This window comes from Chelonia mydas, chromosome 7, assembly GCF_015237465.2.
Source record: "Chelonia mydas isolate rCheMyd1 chromosome 7, rCheMyd1.pri.v2, whole genome shotgun sequence".
NCBI classification, from domain to species: Eukaryota; Metazoa; Chordata; order Testudines; family Cheloniidae; genus Chelonia; species Chelonia mydas.
Window position 1 is genome coordinate 104,741,646 of NC_057853.1, and position 27,698 is coordinate 104,769,343.

Genomic DNA, 27,698 nt, shown 5'->3' on the forward strand with positions numbered 1-27,698 from the left:
CTACAATTAGAGAGGAACAAGGAGTCACAGCACCAACATTTCTAAGAATCGAACACTGTTTTTCTTTGTTGAAAAGCAGTATTTCATATGGTAATGTCCACCTTTGCTTTATAAGTTCTTGATGCACTTGACAGCTTTGTCAAAGAGAGAAAACACTATTAAATTGCAGAAACTCAGACTTCAGATCAACAATTTCCCCAGATGCTCAGCTACAGTCTTGGATATCTGAAAAAATCCATGAAGGGATTGCCTTGTTTCACAGAAACGCAATTTTATTCAATGGAATTTACCCTTCAGGGCAGGAAGTCCCCTGTAGAACAGGTGGAATATTAAAGAACCAGGACTGTACCTGAACTGCAACAAAATAACATATCCCAAGCCACCATAGTGATATCACACTTAAATAGAATGCAATGATCAGGGATGTACCTTATTTCTCAAATAGCTCATTTGCTCTTAGAAACAAGCATATTGATGATAATTGAATGTTTTTTCAAGGTTCTCTTAAACCACAGCAATCCAGATGAAGAAAAATTCCTTATGCTAAATTTGTACTAACTACTGTATTATCAATAAGCTTGTGCAGTACAAAAAGCTTGCAGCACTTCACTCAGCTCAAGGCGTTCCCCTCCATAGAGATTTTCAGCCTCATCCGACATGCACAGTATTTCGAATTCTGATACATCATCATTTGACATCAACTCAGCTCTATTGGTAAAACTTTTAAAACCAGTCCTTCCATGTAAACAAAAATGCCACAATGCACAAGAATTTGGGTAACAGAATATGTAGTCATTAATAACTATTCCTTTCTGATGAACCATCTATTATTCTCTTCTCTGATCCATATTACACATCTCCATTTCACATTATGTGCTACATTTGCATGCCTTTCCTACTGAACAATATTTCAGATGTCAGATTACTCCCATGACGCACGCTCTCTCTCACTCACGCCCCATATATAATAATCAATTCTGGGTCCAGTACATAATCCCCAAGTTGCATTCTGGAGTATATATGTTTTACGTCTGAACTAACTCAGAATATTGTCGATATAAATCTGGTTTCACAGTAAAGTATTCTTTTGTCCTTCTTCCAGATGAGCGCTTTAGTAAAATTATTTTACTTAAGTATAAATATATCTGTACACATTCTTTATATACAGGCAAGGTGTGCCTGCATGGTATTTTAAAGCTCAGCTTTGAATTTAGGCTAATACTTTGCTACTGGATGATTACACTTTCCTTAGGACAGTAAAGGTTTTAGGACCAGATTCCATTGCTGGTGTGATGCAAAGCAGCCAAAGCACAGCGCTAGAATCTGGTCCATGATTTTTATTTTTGGAAGCCTATTGTACACTCATTGTACTTTTAGTAACATTGATGAGATATTCACATGCACACACAGATTCATATATGGTTTTTCTACTACGGGATTTCCATTCTATTAAAAAGGGGGAAAATATTTTTCTAAATCTACTAGTTATTTTATGTGTACTGAAAGAATTCTGACCCTATGTTTCACTTCTGTCCACACTGAAATATAGAATGAAGCAGTCTATGAAACACCCAGCATTAAAGTTCAGACATCTCTATATGTAATAATTTAGTCCCTTTGACATTAGTCGTGATTCACAGTTAATGGAATAGTGTCAGTAGTTCTAGAGAGCTTTGAAATCAGAAATCAGAACGTTGCATTATATCACTTGCAGCTGAAATGATAAGGCAAAGTATGTAATGTTCAAATTCTAGGGCCTGTTCCTCTCTCTACAATGTCCACAGCAATAGATCCTGTTAATATCAACACCACACACTGAGGAAAGAAAATCTCTACAAGCTTTATGGTGTGAGTGAGATATGAGCCTGCTTTTGTACAGACATAGTAAAGGGGGATTTGTCAAATAATCATTCTACAAAATTATGATTAATGAAGAGGTATCTTTTCTTCCTTTGTTCTCAACTCCTCTTCTCGCATATCTCTGTCCTATAAGAACAGAGGGGTGCAAAATCCCAGGTAGTTCCTTTATAGGCCTTTCTGAGTTCTCATGCCACATTGTGTGCTGAACAAGCTATTTTAAAATATGTATATCTGTGACAGTTTGTACAGTAAAACCATAGGGCCCAGTATAGTTGGATTCAGCATCTAAGAATCAACACAAAAAAGCCAGGCAAAGTGAGTTTAATTAGGAAACTAGCTAAGGGATTTACAAACGATCACATTTCACACACAAGGATCAGCCAGTAAGAGTATCGTATTGACTGGCATGGCTGCCCTCGCCCCTGTTTTTAAAGCTTAAGGGGTCACTGAACTCTTATTTTTGGTATTTGGGAACAAAACGCATTCCTTTTCCTCTGGTCACCTTTCCTGCACTGGGATTGTAAGCATGCAAAATAACAGAAAATGAGAAGTGGCACATGACCAACTCCAATATAATGATCAAATGCTAAATTAAATCCAGTTGATTCACTGGTCTGAACAATAACACCAACATAGGTTCTAAGCACTATACTGTAGCCCATATTCTGAAATATATAATACCTCTCAATATAAAATAGTTACTTAAGTAAAGTACATTTCAGAAGACTATCTGAAAGTTTTGATTTTATATTATAGATATATATTTTACACACTTGCACACATGCAAAAAACAAAAATTCTTCAGTGGCCCCAGCCATTCAATTATGATAAAATGATCAATTATGATAAAATCTACAATTTCTAGGTAAGTTCAATATTACTGGGTGAAACAAGATTTGTGTTTTATCTCCTCATCAAACACAAACACAAGAGAGAAATTAAAGGCAACTTTGGACTTGACTGCATACAGGGTAGTAGTTTGATCTCCAGTACACCCTATATGCGGAGTGCAAAGGACAGCGTTAATGATCCATGCTCTTTTCCACCTCTAATTCCTGTGTGCTCTTTATACTTCTTTAGTCTTAAAAAATTTACAAAGGCTCCAAAGCAAAAATACATGATGAGCAAAGGAGGAGGGTGAAAAGACTCTCTCTATGCCTCCTCCTCCCTCTCCCCTAGCAGAATGCTTTGTGGAAGTTGTGGCAGAGAGTGGTTGGACAATCCACTGGGACTTCAGCACAGCTGGAATTATTGGGCTAAGACCCAAGGAAAATGAGCCCAGGCAAAGAGATGGCAATTTGGGAGCAGCAGGGCGAAAACTGCTATCCCATTCATTTTTCAGCTCTCTGAGCCTCAGACATAGAATGACAGAGATGCATAACTCTTCAAATACAGTACACTATATTGAATACTGTACCCAACGATTCAACAGCTCAAGTACTTGTGCAATGGTGTGGAGTTCTTCTCCGAGTAGGTTTCATATGCCCCTCTGAACTGAAATACAGGAGATCGGATTAATTGATCATGGTAAATATAGGGGTCAGCCATGGCTGTGTTGTCTATAAAGGAACACAACTGTTGAAAACTACCATTTAAAAAGGAAGCCTAAACATTGGAATTGCATCAGTCAATGGATGAATTTTCTGTTAAGCGATAAAGAAAACAGACTGGGAAAGAGAGTATCAATCTTCAGATGCAGGGGACTTTGTCTCTCTCAGACCAAACCACTGGAGTGGGACAGGCCATTGGCACAGCATGTTTGTGAGGACACTGATAACCAGCCTAGATTAAAGCTCCCAGAACTTTATTGTTATGTTTTCCTGAAGTAACTGTTAGAAAACCTTCGCTGTGGTAGCAGGCACAAGCACCTACTTCTGATACAGATGGGATGGGGGACAAAGAAACTGCCAAGATAAGGAAAAATGTCTGAGAAAGGGAGAAGAGGAGGAGACATTTAAAAATGCTTCATCTGTAACACTGCAAATGGTCATTGTTCTTTCTTATACTCTGTTAGATATGTCGCTGATATATTTATTGAATTATGCTTTTGCCAAAATTTTCCTTTTTAACAGCTGAGAAAATGATAACTTGACCAATAAATCTACAGTATTCATATAAAATAATACTGTCAGAACTATGAATTCAGCACCTAACAACAGTACCATCACCACTAAAAAGATAAAAAGTTAATTAGGGCAATTACAAGTGCAAGGATTTATAAATCATTGACCCTTACACAGAGGGATTAGACTCTGCAGGGGAATTAATGTTACATGTGGGTCACTGAAATCTTAGTGTAAGTAACTGGGAAGCATATACATTTCCTTTGTCAAGCATCGCTTCTAGAATTCAGATATTTAATTAGGAATGTGACCTGATACACCTTGATTTACCAGCTACACTAATTCCAGCTCACAAAAGAATTCCAAGTAAACAAATATATGCATGGGCACTGAAATGAAATGGAAGAAATTACTATAATATTCACATAAAATTTATCCATTTAGCTGGGCTGAGGTCTGGCTTTCCTTTTGCAGCAATATTTTCGCACTCACAAATGTACGTTGGGCAAAAAGTGGAATAATCACACCTTTTAACTACGTGATTTGTGCTTCCATTCAGGTTAAACTGTGGGCCCAAAAACGTGGGCCCAATTTTGCAAGCATGACTGTGCAGAAAAAGGAAAGTTCCTGTATGAAAACTTACACCCCTTAAACTTTTGCTACCTCTGTCCTCTCAAAACAATTATGAATATTGCTTCTCTTGCTGCCAACACCCTTTTTCCGTTGGTTTCTCTAATTTACACAAGAGAAGTACTTATTTCAACACCATAGCTTTACATGTTCCTACCTCAGCTATTCTTGAGCGGCTGACACAGACTCTTCCTGAGACCTGTCCTGCCTACACAAAAAATGGGAGTTGGACACACAAGGCTGTTCAACAGTCCTAGATTGTTCGGCCTAGCTGTGTTCAGCTATTTTAGCACTGGGAGGCTGAAGTCACATTTGCCAGTAACAGTTCTTTTCCTTTGACTGTTTTCATTCTTATTTTTCAGTTGTATCTGAGAAGAGACTGTCTGCATTGTTTCCATCTTTGGAGACTGAAGAAAAAGGGCCCTATCCTGCTGAAGTCACTAACAAAACTCACACTGATTTCAGGAGGCCAGGACCGGACCCAACGTCTCCTCTCACAAAAGCCAATCTTCATCTGAACAAAAAGGACTAATTCCCACTGCCCAGTAATATTATGATTCAAGCGTTATCATTTTTAGGTTAGCACTTAATGCTTGAGTTTCTGATTTAGATGTAACTTAATCACTGTGAAAGGAAGTTTTGTTTTTATTAAAAAGGTGTTGCAAGATTTTACATCGACATGCACCACAGTTATAAATATATTGATACCATATTAAGAAAATATTCAGTGCCTTTCACAAAGTATTCCTGCCAGCCAGTATCCTCTGTCTATCCTCAGTAGCCTCTGGATTTAAGTCACTGCAGTCATCTGGTGTATCCTATTATATTTAATCTACACTGAGTCCATCAGTCACTATAAGACACTCAGTGTTAGTCACAAGGGTTATCATCATGGGCTAATTTGATATTAGCAAGATCTACTTAAAGACTAAAGTTAATCAAGGACAAAAGTCCTTCCCAACCTACCATGACATCTGTATCATTCAGCTAAAGACATCACTATGCCTTAGTTATAGATGTATATAAAAAACACACAAATTTTTCAGGATTCAGAGCAGTAAAACTAATCACAGGTATTTTACTCCCACTGGGAAAATGCCATTTATCATTTCAGCCCTTCCTATTTATTCCTTCTGTTTCTAATTAGAAAGTTAGGCCCAAACCTGCTACCATTCAAGTCACCAGTGAAGCTTCCCACCGGCTTCACTAAAAACAGGAGCCCACATACTCAGAAACATTCATATTTCCACAGGGAATTAATTACTTACTATCTTTTTATACCATTCATTACCCGAAATGAAATAGCCATTAGTCACTTAGACAATTGCATCACAGGCCACTATTTACCAACATAAGCTAAACTGCTCAAACTTGTTCTAACTGGCCATCAGTTAATCCATAAAAGTACAGTAGAATACCCTATCAAAAGAGACTTACTTTTATCAACCAACTAGCTTATGATTGGTTAAAGCACAGATTAAGTCTAATCTCTCAGCCAGTCAAAATGCAGTTATGGTGCAGTGAACAGCTGCCACTTAAATATTAAAGGAATTAGTTGGGGCCTCCCAATGACTTATTTATTAATCATTTACTGTAAGAAAAGAAAGGTCACTGGAGAACAACAAGGCAGAATAACATTCTCCTGATATGGAAATAAATGTCTCATGTTAGCAGTTTGCTGTTGTCCTGTCAGCATTCCATTCAGTTGATACCATTTTCGACGTATACCACCAAGATAAAACTCGTGGGGTTGCTGTGAGCTTTTTATTAAAAGCACCATAACGGTCTTCCTAGACTGGTGCAATGTTTTGTACTAAACATCAAAGATACCACATCAGAGATCACATTTCAGTCTCGTTTCAAACACAGGGGAGATCACATGCATCACTGGAGCAGTGTCACTCTGATGATGCATCACACTGACATGGCACTAGCCAGCATGCTGTAGAAGTATCAATACAGAAAATCTTTAGATCTTAATGAATAAAGACGATTTATGCTGGGGAGGCTCTTTCCCTTGAGAGCCTTTGAGGTCATTCAAAATCATTTGAATCCCGTTCTTCAGAAACCTGAAGTGTGGGTAGATTGAACTTTTTAAGTTTTAGGGTCAAGTTATTAGATCTCATGCTTAAATGACCTGTAAAAGGCAAAATGCACCGCTAGCCAGAATCTGTAATACTCTATTCAAAAACTTTCTTATTTATTTTGCCAGCAAACACTTTAGACCAATCCTGATCTCAAATACAAACACATGGTCATCTAAAAGGCAGAATTTGGCTGTCCCCTGTTTTATATGACGGCCTTTTGCCTCCAGATCTTCAGTCAACTTTGGAAGTAGAATTGTTCTGTGAGTGGAGCGGGTGACAGCATTTTTGTGTTGAGTGAGGCTATCAGCATGCTCTTTGGTGTCATATGTGCTGAGGTGCACACAGCTTCAAACGTCACTCAGAGAGGCTTAGTTACCTTGTTGTTAAAGAAAAAGCAGCACTCTGGTTCTTTATCTGTGCACACACACACACATTGCAGGCATAAAACAGATACCTCGGTATCTAAGGAGCAGAAAGAAGACAGGGTAATCTGTCTGGCTAGCGTCAGTGCTTCTATCCTCATTGCAGCAAACTCTAACTCCTCCTGTCAGATGGTTTTAAGCAATCCACAGAAAAAAATGTATTAAGAACATGATGTAAATGTTTTACACACACAGAGAATGAATGCTGTATTTTAATGTATCATGATAATTTTTGGGTAACACACATTCAGTGTTCCTTTCATGATTAAAACATCAGCAGAACACAAAAGCAAGTTTTCAGGTAGTTTTGAGATATTTATATCCAGAAACTCTTTCACTAGAGACTAAGTGTTAACAACTTTTTGGGTGGGATAAATGTTTTTCAATTATGATGCCCAACAAGACAAAATTATTTCTTTGTCATGTTAATTGTTTTTCCCTTTCACTATTCACTGTATTTATGATTGCTGTCATTTTTTATTCAACATTACTCAGCAGTTTTGAAATGTAAATTTGCATTGGATATTTGGAAAATCTGTCGTGATACATGTAAACCTACTCTCCAGAGAGATTTCCTTTTGTCAGAGGAAGCCAAGTCAAATGACAAGTTAAACACAATCACAAAAACAACACCTAACTCTCATTTTACCTGGTTTTAGCACCAATGTAACTCCGCTGATGTTAATGAGGTTACTCTGGATTTACCCTGGCGTACCTGAGAGCAGAATTAGGCCCTACATCTCTGAAACTGTCTCTGTGCTTACTGGCCCACCAAAGTAAAGTGTATTCAGTCAAGTTAATTCTCCACATTTAAGATTGAATGCAGGGCTCAAAATAAGAGTTTTATTTTCTAATATGTTGTACTATAACACAGTTAGTGAGATTATCGAATTGAGACTGTTCAGCAGTGTTAGAACACAAGAGTTAAAGAAACTAACTTATTTGTTCAGAAAGTTAAGTCCAAATCTCACTATCTCTTAAAAGTTTCTGAAAGGCAAAAGGTACTTTGAAGAGGGCCTGAATTTTTCTTTAATTAACTTTTTTTTTTTTTTAAGATAGTGAATTGTGTTCTCTACTGGTGTTTAGAGAAACTTAAGAAAGGAACACTGGTATTTACATTTCTGCTACAAACCTGAAGTTTCTGAGCAAATACGGGGGGGTTCTTTTCTGCTAAGTCAGGTTCTAGATATTCAAGCTGATCACATATTGATGTTTGATGTGATATCCTATTGAGAAGAGCATCAGCAGAGACAAAGGAGTCCTCAGGAGTTGTCTGAAGGGTAAGGAGGATATAGAACAAATAACAGAGGCTGCCAAAGTGGCTCGGGCTGAAAACCATAGATTTGCTTCAAACGTTTGTTTACTGCCTTCAGTAACATTTTCTTTCTGGCATACATGCATAGCCAAGCAGAAATAAATATAATGAAAGTCGGTTATCAATTAAAAATTTGAGTATGAAGAATGAAATAAATGATGTTAAAGCCTCTAAAGCAATGGTTCTCAAACTGCGGTCCATGGACCACTTTTAGCTACTTCTATGACAATTGGCAGTCAATTTTCTGTCAGACAATCACCACATTGTGTTTGTCTTAAAGCAAAGAAACTTCCTGTAAGTTGAAAGAAGAAAAGGAGTACTTGTGGCACCTTAGAGACTAACAAATGTATTTGCGCTCAGTCCAGGATTCTCACAGGAGTTTCAGAGGTTTCTTTGACCAATTCAACTAAAATGATCCCCATACAACTTTTTGCACTCATGACAATGTGTCTTTTTGACCCTTTGGTGTTAACTCAATTATGATCAAATTTGCAGGTGCCACCAAGATTAGAGAGGTCTCAAACACACCAGAGGTCAGAATCACAGTGTTCACCTGTTGAGATTAGAGCAATGGAAGCTCCACTCAATGAGCAGAGTCTTCAGGCTAAAAAATGTGAAATCCTCTGCCCAAGGACAGGAACTCAAAACCACAAATACACAATCTACAGAGATGTAACTCAGTAGCCATGCCTGTTGCATTATAAAGTGAGTGTATTTTAACTTTGTCTCCTTAATACTGTCGTTCTTCCTTATATGTCCAAGTGCTGCGGGGCCGGGGAAAACTGGGGGTCCTTCAGAGAATCTATCCACAATATTCAAAAGTTTGAGAACCAGTGCTCTAAAGTCTAGAAGCAGCTACAGCCTTGGAAGTAAGACTCAAAGCCTTTACACTGAGTCCACTGGGAACTAGATTGAGTTCAAAAGCGCAGATTTCTAACAAAGTCTCTCACTTCCAGTACTGCATAATATCAAAACAGTTGGCAATTTATCAGAAAATGAGAAATATCTGTTCATCATCTATTAATGCTTTAAAACATCACAACAGATATGCTACACTCACAAAGCAATTCCGCATATTTTCATACAAGATCCCCCTGAGAAAACACGGGCACAGCCTATATATCTACATTTCTCAGGTTAAAACATAACAAAAATCCTTATAACAAATAAGCTATTGAGAATATCTGCCTGTAAGAATTGATCACAAACATAATTTGAGCTTAAGATAAGAACCAGGACAACTTTTCTCAATTCTAACAGTATTCTGTTTGGCCAAAATGGGGATCAATTCCCTCACTGGTGTCCCATCAAACCCTGTTATTGCCAATGGAAATTAAGCATGTTTATCAATAGAGACTAAAACCCACGGGAATGATTTTTGGCCATGTAGATTTGGGCACACATTCTGCACAGAAACCTTCCTGGTTAGTTACATGCTCTGGAAGAGCAAAGGCTGGTTTTGCTCATGTGAAAGACTGCACATGCAATTTTGCAAGCACAACGTTGGAGGCACTTCTTAAAAGTGACCTTTCATCCTTATGATTAATGTGAAAAGGCATAAAGCTAAAGATGCTAAATTTCTCAGCAAGTGATCTTGCTTTTTAGTTTGTTCTGGTTAAGTAGTTTCCATTTGGGGTTTTCATAAGTTTTCATCTAGCTCTACACATGTTATAATTGCACAGTCTGTATGTTCTCCTCTCTTAAGACATGGGAAGATTGCTTTTTTGGGAGAATGTTTCCATCACTCTTCTCATACATTACTTACTATTTCAATGGTGTCTGAAGCTGTTCCTAAACTCATGGGCTCCAGTTCTTTCTGTTTTGATTTGTCAGTTGACTGTAAGTGCATATCTTGGCTGGCGGTTAGAACCCGGGAACCTGGGTGTTGTATTTTCATTCCAGAGGATAGCTGGGCTTCAGTTTCCTCGAAACTTGATCTGGGATCAGATAGATAGTGTATATGTTTTCAGATTAGGCTAAAAGCCCAGTCTCTGCTAAAAACACAGCAAATCCTCTTCAGTTAAACTGTCATGTTCTCATCTTCACAAGAGCTTGATAAATTAGGATAATTGACATAAGGTTGAATTATAGCAATATATCTTGCAAGATTTTGAGAAATGTTTTCAGAGTAGTACCCAAAAGAAATCTGGATAAACCCTGTACTACTGGATTAGATCAGTGAGTTCATGCACATCCCTCACATCACTTTGCCCTTATTTCTCAGTTCTACATAAATCTCTATCAAATAAAAATTGTTACGTAGCAGCAGTTTAACCCCCGGGACAACGCCATTTCTAAAAATAAACAAAAAACCTTAAGATACATCATTTAAAAATGGATTAATTGTTCAGAAAAACAAGTTTAGGAATGCCAAATGAAGAATTACAATATGAGGGACATATTGAAATGAAACTATCCTTAATAATGAAGAAAAAAATGTAAGTAGAGACCCATAATCTACACTGAAGACACAGCATAGTCTTCACTGCAGACTTTAAAGTAATCATCATGACTATGCAACAGAAATATATATCCTGATTCTCCACTCCATTACTCCACTGACTGGTGTAACAAGGGACAGTTGGACCCAATGTTCCCTCTAATTTTTTATATCCATGTATGGAATGAATTTTGTTATGGGCACCAATATGGAAGTGATGTGTGGCAGCGGTGGGGCTGAGAGGTTCAGAGTGCGGGAGGGGGCTCAGGGCTGGGGCAGAGGGTTAAGATGTGTGAGTGGTGAGGGCTCCCAGCAGGGGGTGCGGTCTCTGGGGTGGGGCTGGGGATGAGGAGTTTGGGGTACAGGCTGCCCCGGGGCTGGAGTCAGAGGACTCCCCCTAGCTCTCTCCCTGCTGGCAGCAGCTCTGGAGGAGAGGAGCCTCTTCCTGACCGCAGCAGCTCTGGGGGAGAGGTGCCTCTTCCCGCCAGCAGCAGCTCCGGGGCCGGAGGACAGATGCCTCTTCCCGCCGGCAGCAGCTCCGGGGCCAGGGGAGAGGACCGTGGCAGCCCTGCACACCCCAACGTGCTCCCCTCCCCAGCCACCCCCTACCTCTCTCCTTTCCAGGTCCCTGTGGCTGTGTGCCTGCATGGCCCTTTATAGTCTGCTGCGTGGACATGTAGCTTAGAAGGAACTTAGGTGGGACTCTATACGTTTAATAGATATAGATTGTGTTTTAAAGAAAACAGACAAAAACTAAAGCACACAACAAAAGCACTGCCTGACTGGAAATAATTTTACTGTTATCCTTTTCCTAACAGTCCTTTTATTATTAAATGTTTTTGTTTGTTGTTTGGTGTGTGTGGGGGGGGGTGGGGTGTTGTTTTTTTTGCAGTGATGTACCCTGAACATGGAGTTGTAGAATCAGATAGTCTGACCGGAGGAGATTTGACTGGACTTTCCTGCTGTGCATCAAATACAAGGTACAAAGATTGTTTCTTCAGGGTGCTGCCATCCTGCTGTCAAAAGAAAACGAAATAATTATCATCCAACTTTCCATTCTCCGTTAAGGTTAATTCATTGCCTCAAGTGACCCAGTGACTGAAAAATTCCATTTCTCTTTTGAAAAAATTCATAGATTTTGCAGAACCTATGTTCTGCAGCATAGCACTCCCTATGGTGCTACGACATAGTGGAAGTATTAAAAGAACAGCCTATTTTAGAAAAGCTGTTGACCACAGCACAGACTGTGTAGTTCACAATTTTTATTAGTTCCTCCACTATCATTTGGGATTAATTAGAATTCAGGTACTGTTCTGCACCTGTTCTTTTTGAATGGGTTATATAGCATTCGCTGACAAAGTGTTATCAAAAATGTAATCAGAACCTTCTTTATCTCATCAGATTGAACACCCAAGAGTCTCCACACTAACAGACTGTTTCATTCTTATAAGCACTGTGGGAAATTCAGACATTTGAAGCTTATTAATACTATCTAATTAATCGAGTGAATACAAGTTAGGCAAAAAATGTTGATGTTATAAAGTACTTTATTCCCATATTTTACAATAAGTCTTTGTTTTGAAGAGAGTCCTCATCATTTCTTTTCATAAAAGCTTGAGTCAGGGTTTTGGAGAGTTAAAGATTTCCATTCATTGTTTGGTAACCCAACATAGAGTGCTCTGCACTTGCTATGGCTTGAAGTATTGAATACCTTTACTTCTCCAAGAAGTGAAACTAAACCTTAACATTAAAAAGATTAAATAACTTCTATAAGGATAAGGACAATAAAGCACGCGCAATTTACTTGACTACGCTGACTAGAAAGAACCGTGTTTACAATCTGCTGCAGATGTACAGTTAATTCACTGTGTAGCAGGGAACCATCCATACAGCATTATCACAGCAATACATAATAACTACAGCGTGTAAATAAATGTAAATGAAAATTTGAGAGTGAAAACTTACCGGCAAGGAGGAGCCTATTTTCTCCATATATTCTATTTCATATGAGTTGCCATATTCCAGCTCTGTAACAGAAACAAAGAGAAATGTTCTCATGCATGGGGGGGGGGGGGATATAATTTTTGCATGTGTGAATGAAATCTTGGCAGCTTGTTGCTAAGTGTCACCCAGGCCTGCAGCTTTACTACTGATGCTTTTTCTAACAGGCCCTACAAACAAAATACACAGAGACACCTGTGCCTTGATTTTCAGCTGTCAATCAACATGGCATAGCCAAAGGCAGAATTTGGTGCAAGTCATTATGAATCAATTTTCCTATAAAACTCCAGATTAATCTGCTTCCTTTGTTCAGGATTCTATTACAGACCCCAGTGGCTTTACTAAAATTGCAGAGCCCTGTGAAACACTCCAGTATATGGTATCTGAAGTACTGTGTCACATTACAAATCGTTGAAAATATTTTGATGTAGTCTTGATAGCTATTTCTTCTATTGAAAGAAGGAAGATTGCAAGATGACAAGTAATCAAATGATTCCACTCATAGTAAAGCCATGCAGTTTTTAATTGGGAATGATGAGGCTCTTATTACTTGATATTAAAAAATGGATAAACCATCCATATGCTTATTTAGTGACAGATAGGACGGTAGCATAGATACACTTATTTTCAAATTTTAGTTACAAGGGACAGTGCAAAGCCTGAGTATTTACAGAGAAGCCCTGCCCTAACCTCTAAAAACATTTTGTTGCTCTACTATTTCAAATCCCTTAATTATTCAATAAGAATTAACAAGCACTTCTTGCAAACCCTGGTCACTCGACAGTGTACTGATATAGACACACACAGAGACAAAGAAACTGCTGACAGAACAGAAGATAAATGCAACAAATACAGGGTGTAGGGTCTGATCATGCAAATACATAAAGGCAATAGGACAAAGCAGTAAAAAAAGATTGATAGGTACAACAAATGTATCTCAGATTTTGCATCTAAATCCAGTCACCACTGATGTTCAGAGAAACACTTTAACACAATGGTGAGTTTGTTTCCTGAAGATAAAAATTAAGGATTCTTTTTAAATAATATTCATGCCTCAAAATTGTTTATTTTTATTCAGTTTTGTAGTTTGTTATGTTCCACACAGTAAGTCGGCTCTCTTCCTATGGGCCCAATTCAGGAAATCACTGAATCACATGCTTAATTCTATTTCTGTATAGTAAAAAACAAGTGACTGGGATTTAAGCATGTGCTTAAATACACTTCCTGAACTGGGACGACATTCTGAATACGGGCCTATGTCAGGTAGATATTTTTAAAATAAATTAGGCTGTTTTCCCCCAAGACTAGTGTAAATGTCTTAATTGTTTTGAAAAGTGAAAATCTCACTATGAAAACAATATTAGAGGGCATTTGTGCAGAAATTCAGATGCTAAAAAGTGCCCACAAATATTGTTAACTTCTCTTCTAGTTAAAAGTCTCTCTGGGTGTAAACAGCATGTTTTTGAAAATTCATGCATTTCACAGGCCATACATTTAAGAAAAATTGCAACAGGTGAAGTTTAGGATATTGTATCCATTAATCTTTTTGCTGAAGGGAATCCTGCTATAGCAGGTTCAGTAAATTGAGGTGTTTGGCATCCCATGGTCTATTTTTAATGGTAACAGGCATTCAAACAAGGAAGAAAAGCCTACCATATGAAATACATGCTTCTTTCTAGCTAGAGCAAAAAAAAAAAAACAAACAACCACACAAATAATGACATTAAGAGTAAAATGAAAGAAAAATAGAACCCGAGGAAGACGTTTCGGAGGAACTATTAACTATAAGACAAAACAACATCAAATGCTTAGAAATGCCTTTCTCCATTTGTTATCACTTTGTATATTACAGTGAAGTCTTACAAACTGGTTCTTAAACACTGGGAAACAATCTGTTACAATATATACAAATGTTCTTTATAGCCAGGAGACATACTGTCAGTGTCCTCTGCTGGCACTGATAATAACAACTCTGCATCTGCATAATCCCCACTCTTGCAGCTGTAATCCAAAGGGTTTGATTTTTAGGTTGATTGATATTTAACCCTATTTGACACAAAAGACAGTTTGTGGATTGAGGTACATCAACTAGAAACAAAACAAATAACGTGGCTCATTAAAGATTATTCTTTTGTCTCACTGCTCTCAGTGGTTTCAAACATACTTATAGTGGATGGCAAGATGGAGGGCAACTCCAATGTATTAACAAAGTGCCAAAGTGATATGCATGAGTCTGAGTACTATGTATTGTTTGACTGCAAAGATCTACCTGTACAAAGGTAGCTCTTGGTTATAGGAGGACGGTCACAACAGTATCAAGAGTGGTATAAACTGCTGTATTAAGAAACATCTCTTGAATCACTTAGATTTCTCAAAGCAGCATGAACAGAACAGTCAGAGGAAATCATGATTATTTTAAATGATCTCAAAAGAGGAATCACTGTTGATTATAATTAACATGTAATCTGAAACTCTGAACACACCACCCAGCACGCTTCTGAAGCAGGATGATTAGCATTTAATTAGGAACTCTGTTCACTTTCTGTTACCAGTCTGAGAGCTGAAATGATGGTTTTAGTGCATCCATACATTATGTTGTTTGTTCAAAAAATCATTTTTGGCTCACTTTTTCTTTAAGGAGGAAACATTAACATCACACAATGAAGTCAAAATAGATGCATTTAGTTATAATTTAACATCAACAAAAATGAATGGATTATTCAGATTGCACCATCTGAACAGGATATCCAACAGACCTCACAAAAGCCCTGGAGCCTGCATATTCTTACACATGTGCATTTGAATGTTCACATGAGCAGTCCCATTAAAGTCAGCAGAGTTACTCAGATGCACAGGTTAAGCTCATGTGTAAACTGTTCGCAGGATTGGGCCTAAGAGCCAAGTCCTGCAGTCCATAATCATGCAAAACTCCCCAGATTTTTGCCTTAAATTGTTCAATGATATTTTAACAGTACATTGGGCATGTGGGCAGAAAAGATCAGGCAAGGACAATGGAAATAGAGCCAACAAGATAAAAAAGGATCATAAAATTCTGAAGTATAAATAAGTCCCACCACCATAAACTAAGTTGGAAATTGGTTAGTATTTATTTATACATTCATTTATCAGATGTACGCCTAGGGTAAAACCTGCGAAGACTCACTCCTTCATGTAGTCCGAAGAAAGGCAATATGACTACACATGCAAGTGAGAAATACTTAAGTGGGATAGGTTCTGATCCTTTCACAGTTCATAAATAATAATAATATAAAATAATCTAACAAACTTGCAATTATTTGCCTCATACAAAAAGACAGACATCCTTCAGGACATGGAAATGGGGATGAATACTGTGCCTGTGAAAGATAACCGTCATACACCACTTGATATTGTGGGGTTTTATGTATTTCTTATGCTTGAAGAAAGCTGAAGCTTAAGAGTTTGGAGAGATGATATGTAGCCGAGAGACTGATGGCCAGATCTGAAGCTGGGACCTTCAGTACTGAAACACAAGTCTCTATCACTTGAGTTAAAGTACTAGAGGCCTAGCAAAACCAAAGGAAAGCCTTCTACTGATTTCAGTAGACTTTGGAATGGGTCCTAAACCCATTAGATGGAAGGAATAGCAGGCCACCATCCCCTCTGATTTAGACACAGCAGGGAACGTGTAACATGCTCTGAACAGTGGATTATACTTGCAATTAAGTGTACTGAAAAAGAAAAAATTAGTCATATGTTGCTCTGAAGTGCTGCTCTGCTGTCCTATCTGCAGCTGAAAATAAGAGTGTTTCCAGTCTCTTTCAGTTTCCTCTCTACTCTTTGTGTTTTCCTTGATAAAGAAAACATTGACTGGAGCTGAATGGTGATTTATAAGCTTACCCTCTGAAGGGGAGCTGAACTTGGTCTCATTTACAAATGTAGATAGATCGGATGGTTGTGGGTAATCCTGTTTATCTGTATCCAGATCCACAGTCATGCAAGTCCACTTCTGACTGGTTACAGAAGAAGCCAGTTTTTCCTCATCTGTCGCATGAACCACGGTGGATATAACTGGGGGTGTTTCTGGAGTAGGCAGTGGAGTGGAATCCTGCAGAGAACATATGTTAACTGATTCTATTATCTTTCATTACTGCATCGAGCCATCAGTTAGAAATATTTGTCTGAATTCTTTTATCTATCTCTCCCGCTCCCCCCTTTGCTGTTTTAATTCCATGCTACCTACTACAGCTCCATATAAAATACTTGAGGAAAGAGACCCAGCTCATATCTGTAGCATTTGGAATTACACCAGGAATAACTTGTCTCAATAATTAGACTCTCTTTATCTGTACAATGAAACTCTTTTATAATGAACACAGATATTGCAAAGCTGTGTTGATGAGGTAGAATGAAAATCCTGACTTAAGTGTACTGAAATGTGCCAACTGCAATTCAGTTGGGAGGGGGAGGGGAAATTGGGGGAAAGACTTCAGCATACAAGGGATCCACAGGAGATTTTCTTTGCCATCTTTACTGAACACTTTTTTCATACTATTTTTTCCATGGCATCATTTATGATGTATGTATAAGTTTCTAGATTCTGTTGATGCAGTAAAAAAGATGGATGTTATTTGGAGTTGACGGTCATGCATGTGAGCTCAAAGATTTTCAGGATTTAAGATAGAAATATCTGCAGTTGGAGATCAGTACATGATCAGTACATAAGTGGCACATAAAATGCATAGTCTCCTAGGAATTCAAGCATGACGGCTAGGCCAATTGACTTTTGGGGCTTGTCTGCATGGTGAGTTAGTGCACAGGAAGCCAGGGCAGTCTACAGTGCACTAGCTTGCTGTCTGGACCCAGCTTCCATAGTAAATGTTTTGTAATGTGCTTTGAAGTACTGCTGTTTGAAACACCACACTCACCATGTAGATTAGCCCTGACACTTCCCTTATGGTAATGATCTCACATAATATAAACATGGACGTCAAAGGTCATGAATCCTCCCCCTCTCTCTACAGTGTCAGCCAGCTGAAAGGGAAGGTTAGGATACATAACGTGGGAGGTGGACAATGGCATGAAAAGAAATGTCCCAGATTAAAGTAGTGAGCCAAAGGCTATTTATTATCTTATACATGGCACAGCCTTTGCTAACTCCTCCCCGCAAGAAAAGCCACCCACCGGTGTTTTAAGATGACAAATAAAAATACTATTTCTGTCCACATACTCTGCAGACTAACACACTTGGCATTATTTGTACTTTTCTTTCAGCATATCATTTTTATTTCTGCACTTTAAACTTTTCTGGTCTAATAGGTTAGATCAGGGGTCGGCAACCTTTCAAAAGTGGTGTGCCGAGTCTTCATGTATTCACTCTAATTTAAGGTTTCGCGTGCCAGTAATACATTTTAACGTTTTTAGAAGGTTTCTTTCTATAAGTCTGTAATATATAACTCATCTATTGTTGTATGTAAAATAAATAAGGTTTTAAAAATGTTTAAGCAGCTTCATTTAAAATTAAATTAAAACACAGAGCTCCCCGGACCGGTGGCCAGGACCCAGGCAGTGTGAGTGCCACTGAAAATCAACTCGCATGCTGCCTTTGGCATGTGTGGCATTGGTTGCCTACCCCTGGGTTAGATGAATTCTTCTGAGTGCTAATATCCTAAAGGTATTTGTTCATTACTATATTTATAAGATAGGATTTCCCAAAGAGTATTTCTGAATAGTCCAACTGGAATTCCTAGGACAAATACCAGGTCTAACGGGCATTGTACAAATTGATCTTAAAACTGGAGGACAAAAATTAATAAACCTTAGCAATGCTTACAACTATTCAAATATAACAATGTTACATCAAATTTACTTTCCTTCTATTTGCAAAACTAATGACATATGTCAAAACATAGCACTTTACCTGAGAGGGCGCATCCGAGAGGGGAGATCTTTTTGGTGACTTTTTCACCCTAAATGTATCACTAAAAACAAAGTTAGAACAATAAATATGGCATACAAAAGAGAATCAGCAGCATATAACATTTAGCAATACAGAGCTAAAGAAAATACTACCTCTATAAGCCCTCCTGCTTTAAGACTCCTTCCATTACAAAGTAATACCACTGAAAAACATGCTTTAAGTATTGCTTTTTATCATGCACTTTGATACAGGACTTCGTTCCCTAAACCAGTAAGATAAACTAAGTAAGGGAGTTGAACAGCAGGATTGCCATGTGTCTAAATTCATTCAGAAAGACTATTCAAGTCAAATATTGATAGGGAATGAGGATTACCCAGTGGTTAGGGCACTAGGATAGGACCTGGGAGACCTTGGTTCAAAAAGACCCAGCCCCATCACAGACTTTCCTCTGTGACCTTGAGGAAGTTACCTAGCCTCTTTGTGTCTCAGTTCCCCAGCGGTAAAATGGGGATAATAGTACTTTATCCTCACAATAACCCTGTGAAATAGGAAATACATTGAAGACTGTGAGGCGTTCAGATACTATGGTAAAGGGGGCCATATATGCACATAAGATAGATAAGAGATTAATTTCCTCACCACTTGACAACAGGTTTTTGATGAACTGCATATGAAGGTTTGTGGCAGGATATGCACATTGTTCCTGAGATTTCAGGACCAGATAATCACATTAAGTTCACAGTGATGGTAAAGGAAACCCCACAAACTTGGGACTTTCATGGTATTTCAAGATGAATATATTTACTGACATGGCAATTCTGCTTCAGGCTCTTCTAAATCCCAGAACATAAACTGCCAATACAACAGTTTTAACTAGGGCTGTTGATTAATCGCAGTTAACTCACGCGATTAACTCAAAAAAATTAATCACAATCATTAATCGCAGTTTTAATCACACAGTTAAACAATAGAATACCAATTGAAATTTATTAAATATTTTGGATGTTTTTCTACATTTGCAAATATATTGATTTAAGTTACAACACAGAATATAAATGCCACCTCTCTGCTGGTGGCATTTGACTCAGATGATGAAAATGAACATGCATTGGGCTGCACTGTTTTGAATCATTATCAAACAGAACCCGTACAGTGCTCACTTTATATTACTTCTGATTACAAATATCTTCATTGTAAAAATGATAAACAAAAGAAATAGTATTTTTCAATTCACCTCATACAAGTGCTGTAGTACAATGTCTTTGTCGTGAAAGTGTAACTTACAAATATAGATTTTTTTTGTTATATAACTGCACCCAATAACAAAACAATGTAAATCTTTAGAGCCTACAAGTCCATTCAGTCCTACTTCTCGTTCAGCCAATCGCTAAGACAAACAAGTTTGTTTACATTTACGGGAGATAATGCTGCCTGCTTCTTATTTACATTGTCACCTGAAAGTGAGAACAGGCGTTAGCATGGCATTTTTGTAGCTGGCATTGCAAGGTATTTATGTGCCAGATATGCTAAACATTCATATGCCTCATCATGCTTCGACCACCATTCCTGAGGACATGCTTCCATGCTGATGATGCTTATTTAAAAAAATGCATTAATTATATTTGTGACTGAACTCCTTGGAGGAGAACTGTATGTCTCCTGCTCCATGATTTTACCTGCATTGTGTCATATATTTGTGTTATACTAATCTAGGATGACAACCCAGCGTATGTTGTTTGATTTAAGAACACTTTAACTGCAGATTTGACAAAACACAAAGAAGGTTTCAATATTAGATTTCTAAAGATAGCTACAGCACCCGACCCAAGGTTTAAGAATCTGAAGTGCCTTCCAAAATCTGAGTGGGACGAGGCATGGAGCATGCTTTCAAAAGTCTTAAAAGAGCAAAACTCCGATGCAGAATCTACAGAACCTGAACCACCAAAAAAGAAAATAAATCTTCTGTGCTGGTGGCATCTGACTCAGATGATGAAAATGAACATGCATTGGTCTGCACTGTTTTGAATCATTATCAGACAGAACCCGTCATCAGCATGGACGCATATCCTCTGGAATTATGGTTGAAGCATGAAGGGACATATGAATCTTTAGTGTATCTGGCACGTAAATATCTTGCCATACCAGCTACAACAGTGCCATGAGTACGCCTGTTCTCACTTTCAGGTGACATTGTAAACAAGAAGCAGGCAGCATTATCTCCTGCAAATGTAAACAAACTTGTTTGTCTGTGCGATTGGCTGAACAAAAAGTAGGAGTGAGTGGACCTTGGGCTCTAAAGTTTTACATTGTTTTATTTTTGAATGCAGTTATTTTTTGTACATAATTCTACATTTGTAAGATCAACTTTCATGATAAAGAGATTGCACTACAGTATTTGTATTAGGTGAATTGACAACATACTATTTATTTTGTTTTTTACAGTGCGAATATTTGTAATAAAAAATAAATATAAAGGGAGCACTGTACACTTTGTATTCTGTGTTGTAACTGAAATCAACATATTTGAAAATGTAGAAACCATCCAAAAATATTTAAATAAATGGCATTCTATTATTGTTTAACAGCGCAATTAATTGTGCGATTAATCGCGATTCATTTTTTAAAATCGCTTGACAACCCTAGTTTTAACCCTTCAAAGCATGGTGTTTTCCAGTCAAAGATGTAGAAAGGAGAACACCCACACATTATCATGTATAGATATGTAATGTATGCTGCCTATATGTGTGTTTGCCATTTCCAAAAGGTTAAAAATTCCCTAAAGAGAACATTCCAAGATAGATGCAAGATCTACCAGTGCTCCAGATGCAAGCTGCCAGACCTGACCTAATTGGCTTTTGGTATTAGGTGGAAGACGCAGGGAAACAGCCTGCACAATTTCACACCAAGTTTCTCAATAAAGCCTTTGTGGTTGAGGTTAGATGCATTGGTGAAAATTATAGCTCTGCTCTGATCAATGACTTGCAAGGCAACAAAAGGAGATTACAATGAAGCATTTCAAATGATAGAGAATAAGTCAATACTTCACCTATAAGCATACATGACCAAAAAAACTGGCCAGCTGTTCGCTGGTATAAGTATTCTATTCAGGCTGTTAATTACTAAATATGAAAATATAAATAATGAAAATAATTGTTTCCTTTAAAAAGTACTTATAAACATTAGATAGTGTTTAAGAAAGAATGGCTGTACAGTGTTGTATAATGCAATATTCTATTAATCAAGCTAATAAGAATGTGTTAATGCTTTAGCTAAGGGCATCATATATATACAGTTTTAAAAAAACAATCCTTCTAGACAGGCAACCAGACACTGACAGAATAGCTTCCCTCAAGTGTATTCACAGCCAGGCAATTTCACTTAAAATAACTTTTACATAAGCCAGCAAAAATAACACCATAAAGCTCCATGCCCAATAATTCTTGATCATGCTGCAAAATAAAGTAAAATAATTTTTTTAAAAAAGCCCATAAACCATTAACAAAGTATAAGGCACTTTCACCATAACAGGCCTGTGAGATTAAATTTACTTACAACAGAGAACATACAGACATCACATCTTCTACCATCCTAAGACAAATAAGACAAAGAAAAGAGAGACAGACAGAAGGAACTGACAAAAAGGATAAATCTGCAGACATTCTGTTAATGTGTTAGAGCAAAATCATCATACAATTTTGATATCCTTTGAAGTCTGCACAACCTTAAAACATTTTTTAATGGGAAGCGGGGGAGAAGAGAGGTGATAATTCCTAAACCAGTTTATGTTCTTAAATTCAATATAATTTTCTGACATGTTTTCACCTTATAAAAACCATTTTTTCATAGCAGAGGCCTACCAGTTTAATTGCTGTCAATGCTTTACCCATTCTTTGCCTTTCCTGAGGTAGCCATCTGCTTTCTTTTCAAGATAGAGCACTAGTTAATATACAGTATACAAATATGTTCCTAAGGAAATTAGTAGCAATTAAGTTTAAAGAAACAGGAGAACCCTGTGTTCTTTTATGACTATTGATCTATCAGTAAAAGGCAGCAGAAAAAGCTCCTGGTCTGTGTATTTCAAAATTACTTTCACACTCTAAGAAAGAAAGGGAAATTTCTTTAAGTTTTCATATTTTTGGCTCTTAATGAAATCATAGTTTGAGTACTGACAGTTCAAAGCAAATGCTTAATAAACTGGGACAGTTCTATTTGAATAACCAGGGCTAGAAGAAGTCTTCATCCTCTTCCATGCTTGTCAGCTTTAATGCCATATTTTTAAGCAGGATGATCTTGAAAGCTGGCACCTTCCATATCTAAACACAGTCTTTTGAAATAGTCTGGATGCTTCCCAACCATCAATACAGTTGAGAGTTGAGGTTTAGATCTAAACGGGCCACCCATTCTTTATTCATAACCAGGGAGCACTGAGGGAGCAGCTGCTGCTCTTTGTTCAGTATCATCTCAGCAAAATGATCTGTCTCAGAACCACAGTTAAATATTTAGATACATGACTGGAATGCAATTTGAGTTGAGCTGAAATCCATTCCCAAGTCTGTTCTTTTAATAGAGTGGTGAGTGAGTGTTTAGCATGTTTACACTTTTACTCCAGGATGATAACTCATTTGTATTGCCACTAATGTGCACTGCAGAATCAAGCACACTGTATTGTTAGTGATGCTTAAGCTAGTGACTCACTCCTAGGCATCCTACAGGTCTGGCCTGGAAATCACCATGCTCCCCTCGGCTAGAAAACACAATTATCAACACATTTTCAAAGCAGTCTGCAGGGATTTCTCCCTGCAACTCTCAATGTTAACAAAGACTCTTGGCTTTGAAAAACTAACCCTTAAACTAGTTTTTAAAAATAAATAAATATAATCTTAGGATATTACAGTATCAGTTTAAACTGAGTCAAGTAATTCCTGAAATGAAGATCAGCAAGATAAATCACCATTTAAGGTCCTTCACTTTAATAGTTTCCTTTCTTCTTCTAGGAGCTCCCCTGAAGTATTTGTGACTGGGCTCCCCAAATGATGGTTCTCCTGCAGTGGACCTCATTAAGCAATGTCATGCCACGAACTCTTATGAGGGGAGGGGACAGACTGGGACACAGACACACGGTTGCCCATTTCACCCCCCAACAAGCCCTGCAATAAATCCCCTAAGAATATTATAGCTGTAGGCTGCATTCTCATTAACATGCAGCTCCTGTGCACTGGGGACAACCTTTTAGTGGGATCCCAGATACTGCTGTGGGCAGGTGACTCCATGGAAGCACAGCACAGCACAGGCAACTGTGTTGCCTGGAGCCAGGGAAGAGTAACAGAGGGCAGATAAGCCTTGTGCCTCCTGCAGACATGAGGTCTTCGGGAGGGGGTAAATCCCTATCCCCAGTGAAAGACTAAAGAGAAAATTCTGTGGAAGGAACTTCATGGAGTGCTCTCACTAGCTCCTGTAAGTTTTTCCAGGTGATGGGGCAATCTGGACCAGTGTGTCCCGTCACAAACCTCTGTTCTCAATGATTAAACAACACAAGGCCTGTCTTGCAATTTACAATACATGGGCTCGCACACGGACTTCAGTGGATCTCCATGTAGGCCCAGGGGACCTCTTCCTGGCAGTCAATTGCTGGACTGAGGCCTTGGATATTAAAATCCCCTCTAGAATGAAATTCAAATCTCACACACACAGATGCACTTTTTAGTCGTGTTATTTTTGTTCAAAGTTGAATATTCTATTCTTGGGGAATTCTTTAGGTTTTAGGAATATTGAGTAAAATACCCTGGCTCAGTAGACATTTTTTACATTTCTCTGGCACCTACTCTGAACTCCAGGCATTTCTCAAAATTTAAAACACATCATCAGAAAATCTGGCATCTCCCTCAAAAAAACTGAAGTCATTCTCCCCAGTGGTATCATATTCTATAACATCCATGTAAGTAATTCAAAAATGGCTTCAACTTCAAAAAGCAAAACACCCCCAACCACATACAAACTTAAATTTGGCAAATGGCTAGAGTTAGAAGCCCAACTGGTGCCAGGAAATAAAAAGTACAATTGGACATTCTCCATCCTTCATTTTACAGCATTATAGAGTTTACTTTTTTGTTTTACAATGTTTGCCTTATCTTTAGCTCTTCGGTCTTTTGTTAGTTTTAGTGAGAAACTTAAATCTTAAAATGTAGTATGTTATCTTTAATTAGCAGACACTATTAAGTTAGAAAGCGACTTTCAGAGTGATCTTATTCGATATGTTCTCTGTTTATCTGAAATCTAAAATCCTGTGAATAAAATCTGTGGTAACTAATTCAAAGAAAATTATGCCTAAAGGGATAAGATAGCAGAAGTGCGCATCAGCAAGTTAACTACTGAATCAGTACGGCTGGATACCAAGTTTTATTAACCAATCAACCAAATGTAGCAGCTAGAACCATTTCTCCCACAACTTGGCCTATGGACATAGAAATAGGAGATAAACCAAGGGGTTTTTGATCATCCTGTGAATCCTTAAACTACTTTTCTAGAAAAAATATTTTCAAAGGTTATAGCCTCACATTAAAAAAAAATATGAAAAAAAACCCAGGAATTCAAACTAGTAAAAATAAGACAGTTTTCCGCTTCTCATTCATACATATACATAAAAAACCACTGGATGAAAACATGTCCCAACTGAAGTCAATGCGAGTTTTGCCACTGATTTCATTCACTATGTCCCACAAACCCTAACTCACACGAGTACTCTTCATTTATGTGAGCAGTCCCATTAGCTTCAATAGGAGTTTGTGTGTATGACTACTAGCACAAGTAAGGGTTCATAGGATCGGCCTTGCATTAGCAACAGGCCGGGGAATTATTTTTTCCCATTGCTGAACTCACTGCACAACGAGTAAGCTAACATTGAAAATGTGGCACAAAAATTGCTAAAGGCCCAATCCTAGTCCCACTTAATATCAATGGGCATTCAGGCACTGATGTCAGTGGGAGTAGGACTGGGCCCTTAAAATTCCAACATCCAATTATTAATCCAGTGACCTGGTCTGGGTTCAATTCTCTGGGTTTTCACTACAAGTTATTTGGTGCTGGGAGCAAAATGGCATTGATAATGTACAGGAAAGCCTATGCCTACCATGGTAAGCCATAAACATAAATCCGGTTGTCTAGTAATACGTTCATCAGCACAATGTTTCTAACCTTACTAATGACAGGTTTCAGAGTAACAGCCGTGTTAGTCTGTATTCGCAAAAAGAAAAGGAATACTTGTGGCACCTTAGAGACTAACCAATTTATTGAGCATAAGCTCACTTCAAGAGAGCTGTAGCTCACGAAAGCTTATGCTCAATAAATTGGTTAGTCTCTAAGGTGCCACAAGTACGCCTTTTCTTTCTTCTAACCTTACTGAAACCCATGAATTATAAAACTATAGTAATTATAGAGGGTTGCAAGGAGGAGCACTTCACAATCCAGAAATGTCTTTACCCTTTAACTTACGTTTTTAGTGGTGTCTTCTTCTTTTTTGCAGGTTTATTTAGGTTGTCTCCTTCAGTTCCATTTGTTTCACTGCCATTGGCTGGTATCTCAAAGGAGGCTGGAGATTTAGAAGGTGAGCTGGTGATCTTCGAAGACAGCCTGAAAGCATCAGTTGAGTCCTCGCAGGTGTCTGGATCAAAACTGTATGTTTGTTGAGGCAATTTGGGAGATTCTTGCATTTTTGTAGTGGAAGAGAATGGGTTAAAGTTGGGATCATCCCACTTGTCAATATCAAAAGTATAAGAGCCTTTTGAAATCGGGATATCACTTGGATCAGTGAGTGACTTGGTTGGTGTGGTGGGAGAATTGTCAAGCTTTTCCACTGTCTTTTTAGTCTTTGGCCTCCTCAGTGGCATTTTGGCACCAGATTTTTTACCTGCTTTTTTGGGTGGGGGAGTGCTTTCTTGCTCGTCCTCTCTGCTGCCCTTTTCCTCAGAATAATCAAACTCTAGTCTCACAGCTAGACCTTTGACTGGAGGATCCTCTTGTCCTCCAGTGTCAGATGGAGTCACCTCCACGGCCTCTGGTGCCGTTGTAAGAGGTTGGGTTTTTTTACTGGCAGGGTGAGAGGTTTGCACTTTGCTTCCTCCAGTACTAAATGTACTAATCTCTTCAAAGTTCTCTCGATCAAAGGGATAGGAAGCTTCAGGCACAGCAGGGGCCTCCTGTTTCTCCGTAGAGATTTGGGAAGGTTCAGTACATTCAGGTTTAATTGATTCAATCTTTACCTCAGACACCAGTTTTTCTTCACTTGGGACAGAAGCTTGTTGGCTAATGTCAGATGGTTCTTGTTGCGTTTCTTTCACGGGTGGAGAGTCTGCGGATTTTTTTGCGGATTGCTTCTTCTTTAACGAAGGTGGCCTAGGTTTCTTTGTTCGCTTAAGGGTACTAGAAGCACTACTTGAACCAGTACTGAACACGTCTGCCGTTGGAATTACTGTCTCATTACTGCCAAGATAGGAAACTCCATCAAAATCACTAGCTTGCAAACTAAGAGACCGAGACAAAGTAGACCTGGAAACTGGGACAGAATCTGTGGATTTTCTTCGAACATTCACTTTAGGGTCACAATTCTTAGCTTCTGGAGTGCTAGGTTCTAAAGTATGGAAAGAATCTACCAACTCACTGTTATCAAAGTCTAAGTTGTAAGTCCCGCTGCTGGCTATAGGCTTATCCTCATCAAAGACAGTAGAAAATGAATGGGAGAGAGGACGGAAAGGGCTTTCTTCAATTGATTCACTATGTGATGCATCAATTATGGACACAGTATCAGAACAGAATCCTATGGGAACAAACAGAAAAGTCAGTGAATGAAACACATCAGTCATTAAGCCCCAAATGCTTTTCTATTTAAGTGTTTTATTATATTTTATCTAACAAATATACCAAAAATGGAACAAAACCAAAAAATACAAGTGAGACAAATGGACTAAATCCTAAATGAAAGAATATAT

General features: G+C 38.2%; 1 protein-coding gene across 4 annotated transcripts in view; it reads right to left on the bottom strand.

Annotated features, from left to right (window-relative positions):
• Positions 1 to 27,698, bottom strand: part of TACC2 (transforming acidic coiled-coil containing protein 2) — a 181,944-nt gene that overhangs the window by 19,478 nt on the left and 134,768 nt on the right. For 2 of the 4 annotated variants that reach the window (XM_043551362.1, XM_043551363.1), the window contains 6 exons: positions 26,206 to 27,526; positions 18,718 to 18,778; positions 16,698 to 16,905; positions 12,783 to 12,844; positions 11,718 to 11,833; positions 10,143 to 10,314 (listed from right to left, as the gene is read on the bottom strand). In XM_043551362.1, coding sequence (XP_043407297.1) covers positions 10,143 to 10,314; positions 11,718 to 11,833; positions 12,783 to 12,844; positions 16,698 to 16,905; positions 18,718 to 18,778; positions 26,206 to 27,526 — 1,940 coding nt within the window. Of the gene's footprint in view, positions 1 to 7,094; positions 7,185 to 8,194; positions 8,336 to 10,142; positions 10,315 to 11,717; positions 11,834 to 12,782; positions 12,845 to 16,697; positions 16,906 to 18,717; positions 18,779 to 26,205; positions 27,527 to 27,698 lie in introns of all 4 variants that reach the window. The other 2 variants (XM_043551361.1, XM_037903765.2) reach the window with 2 other exon arrangements.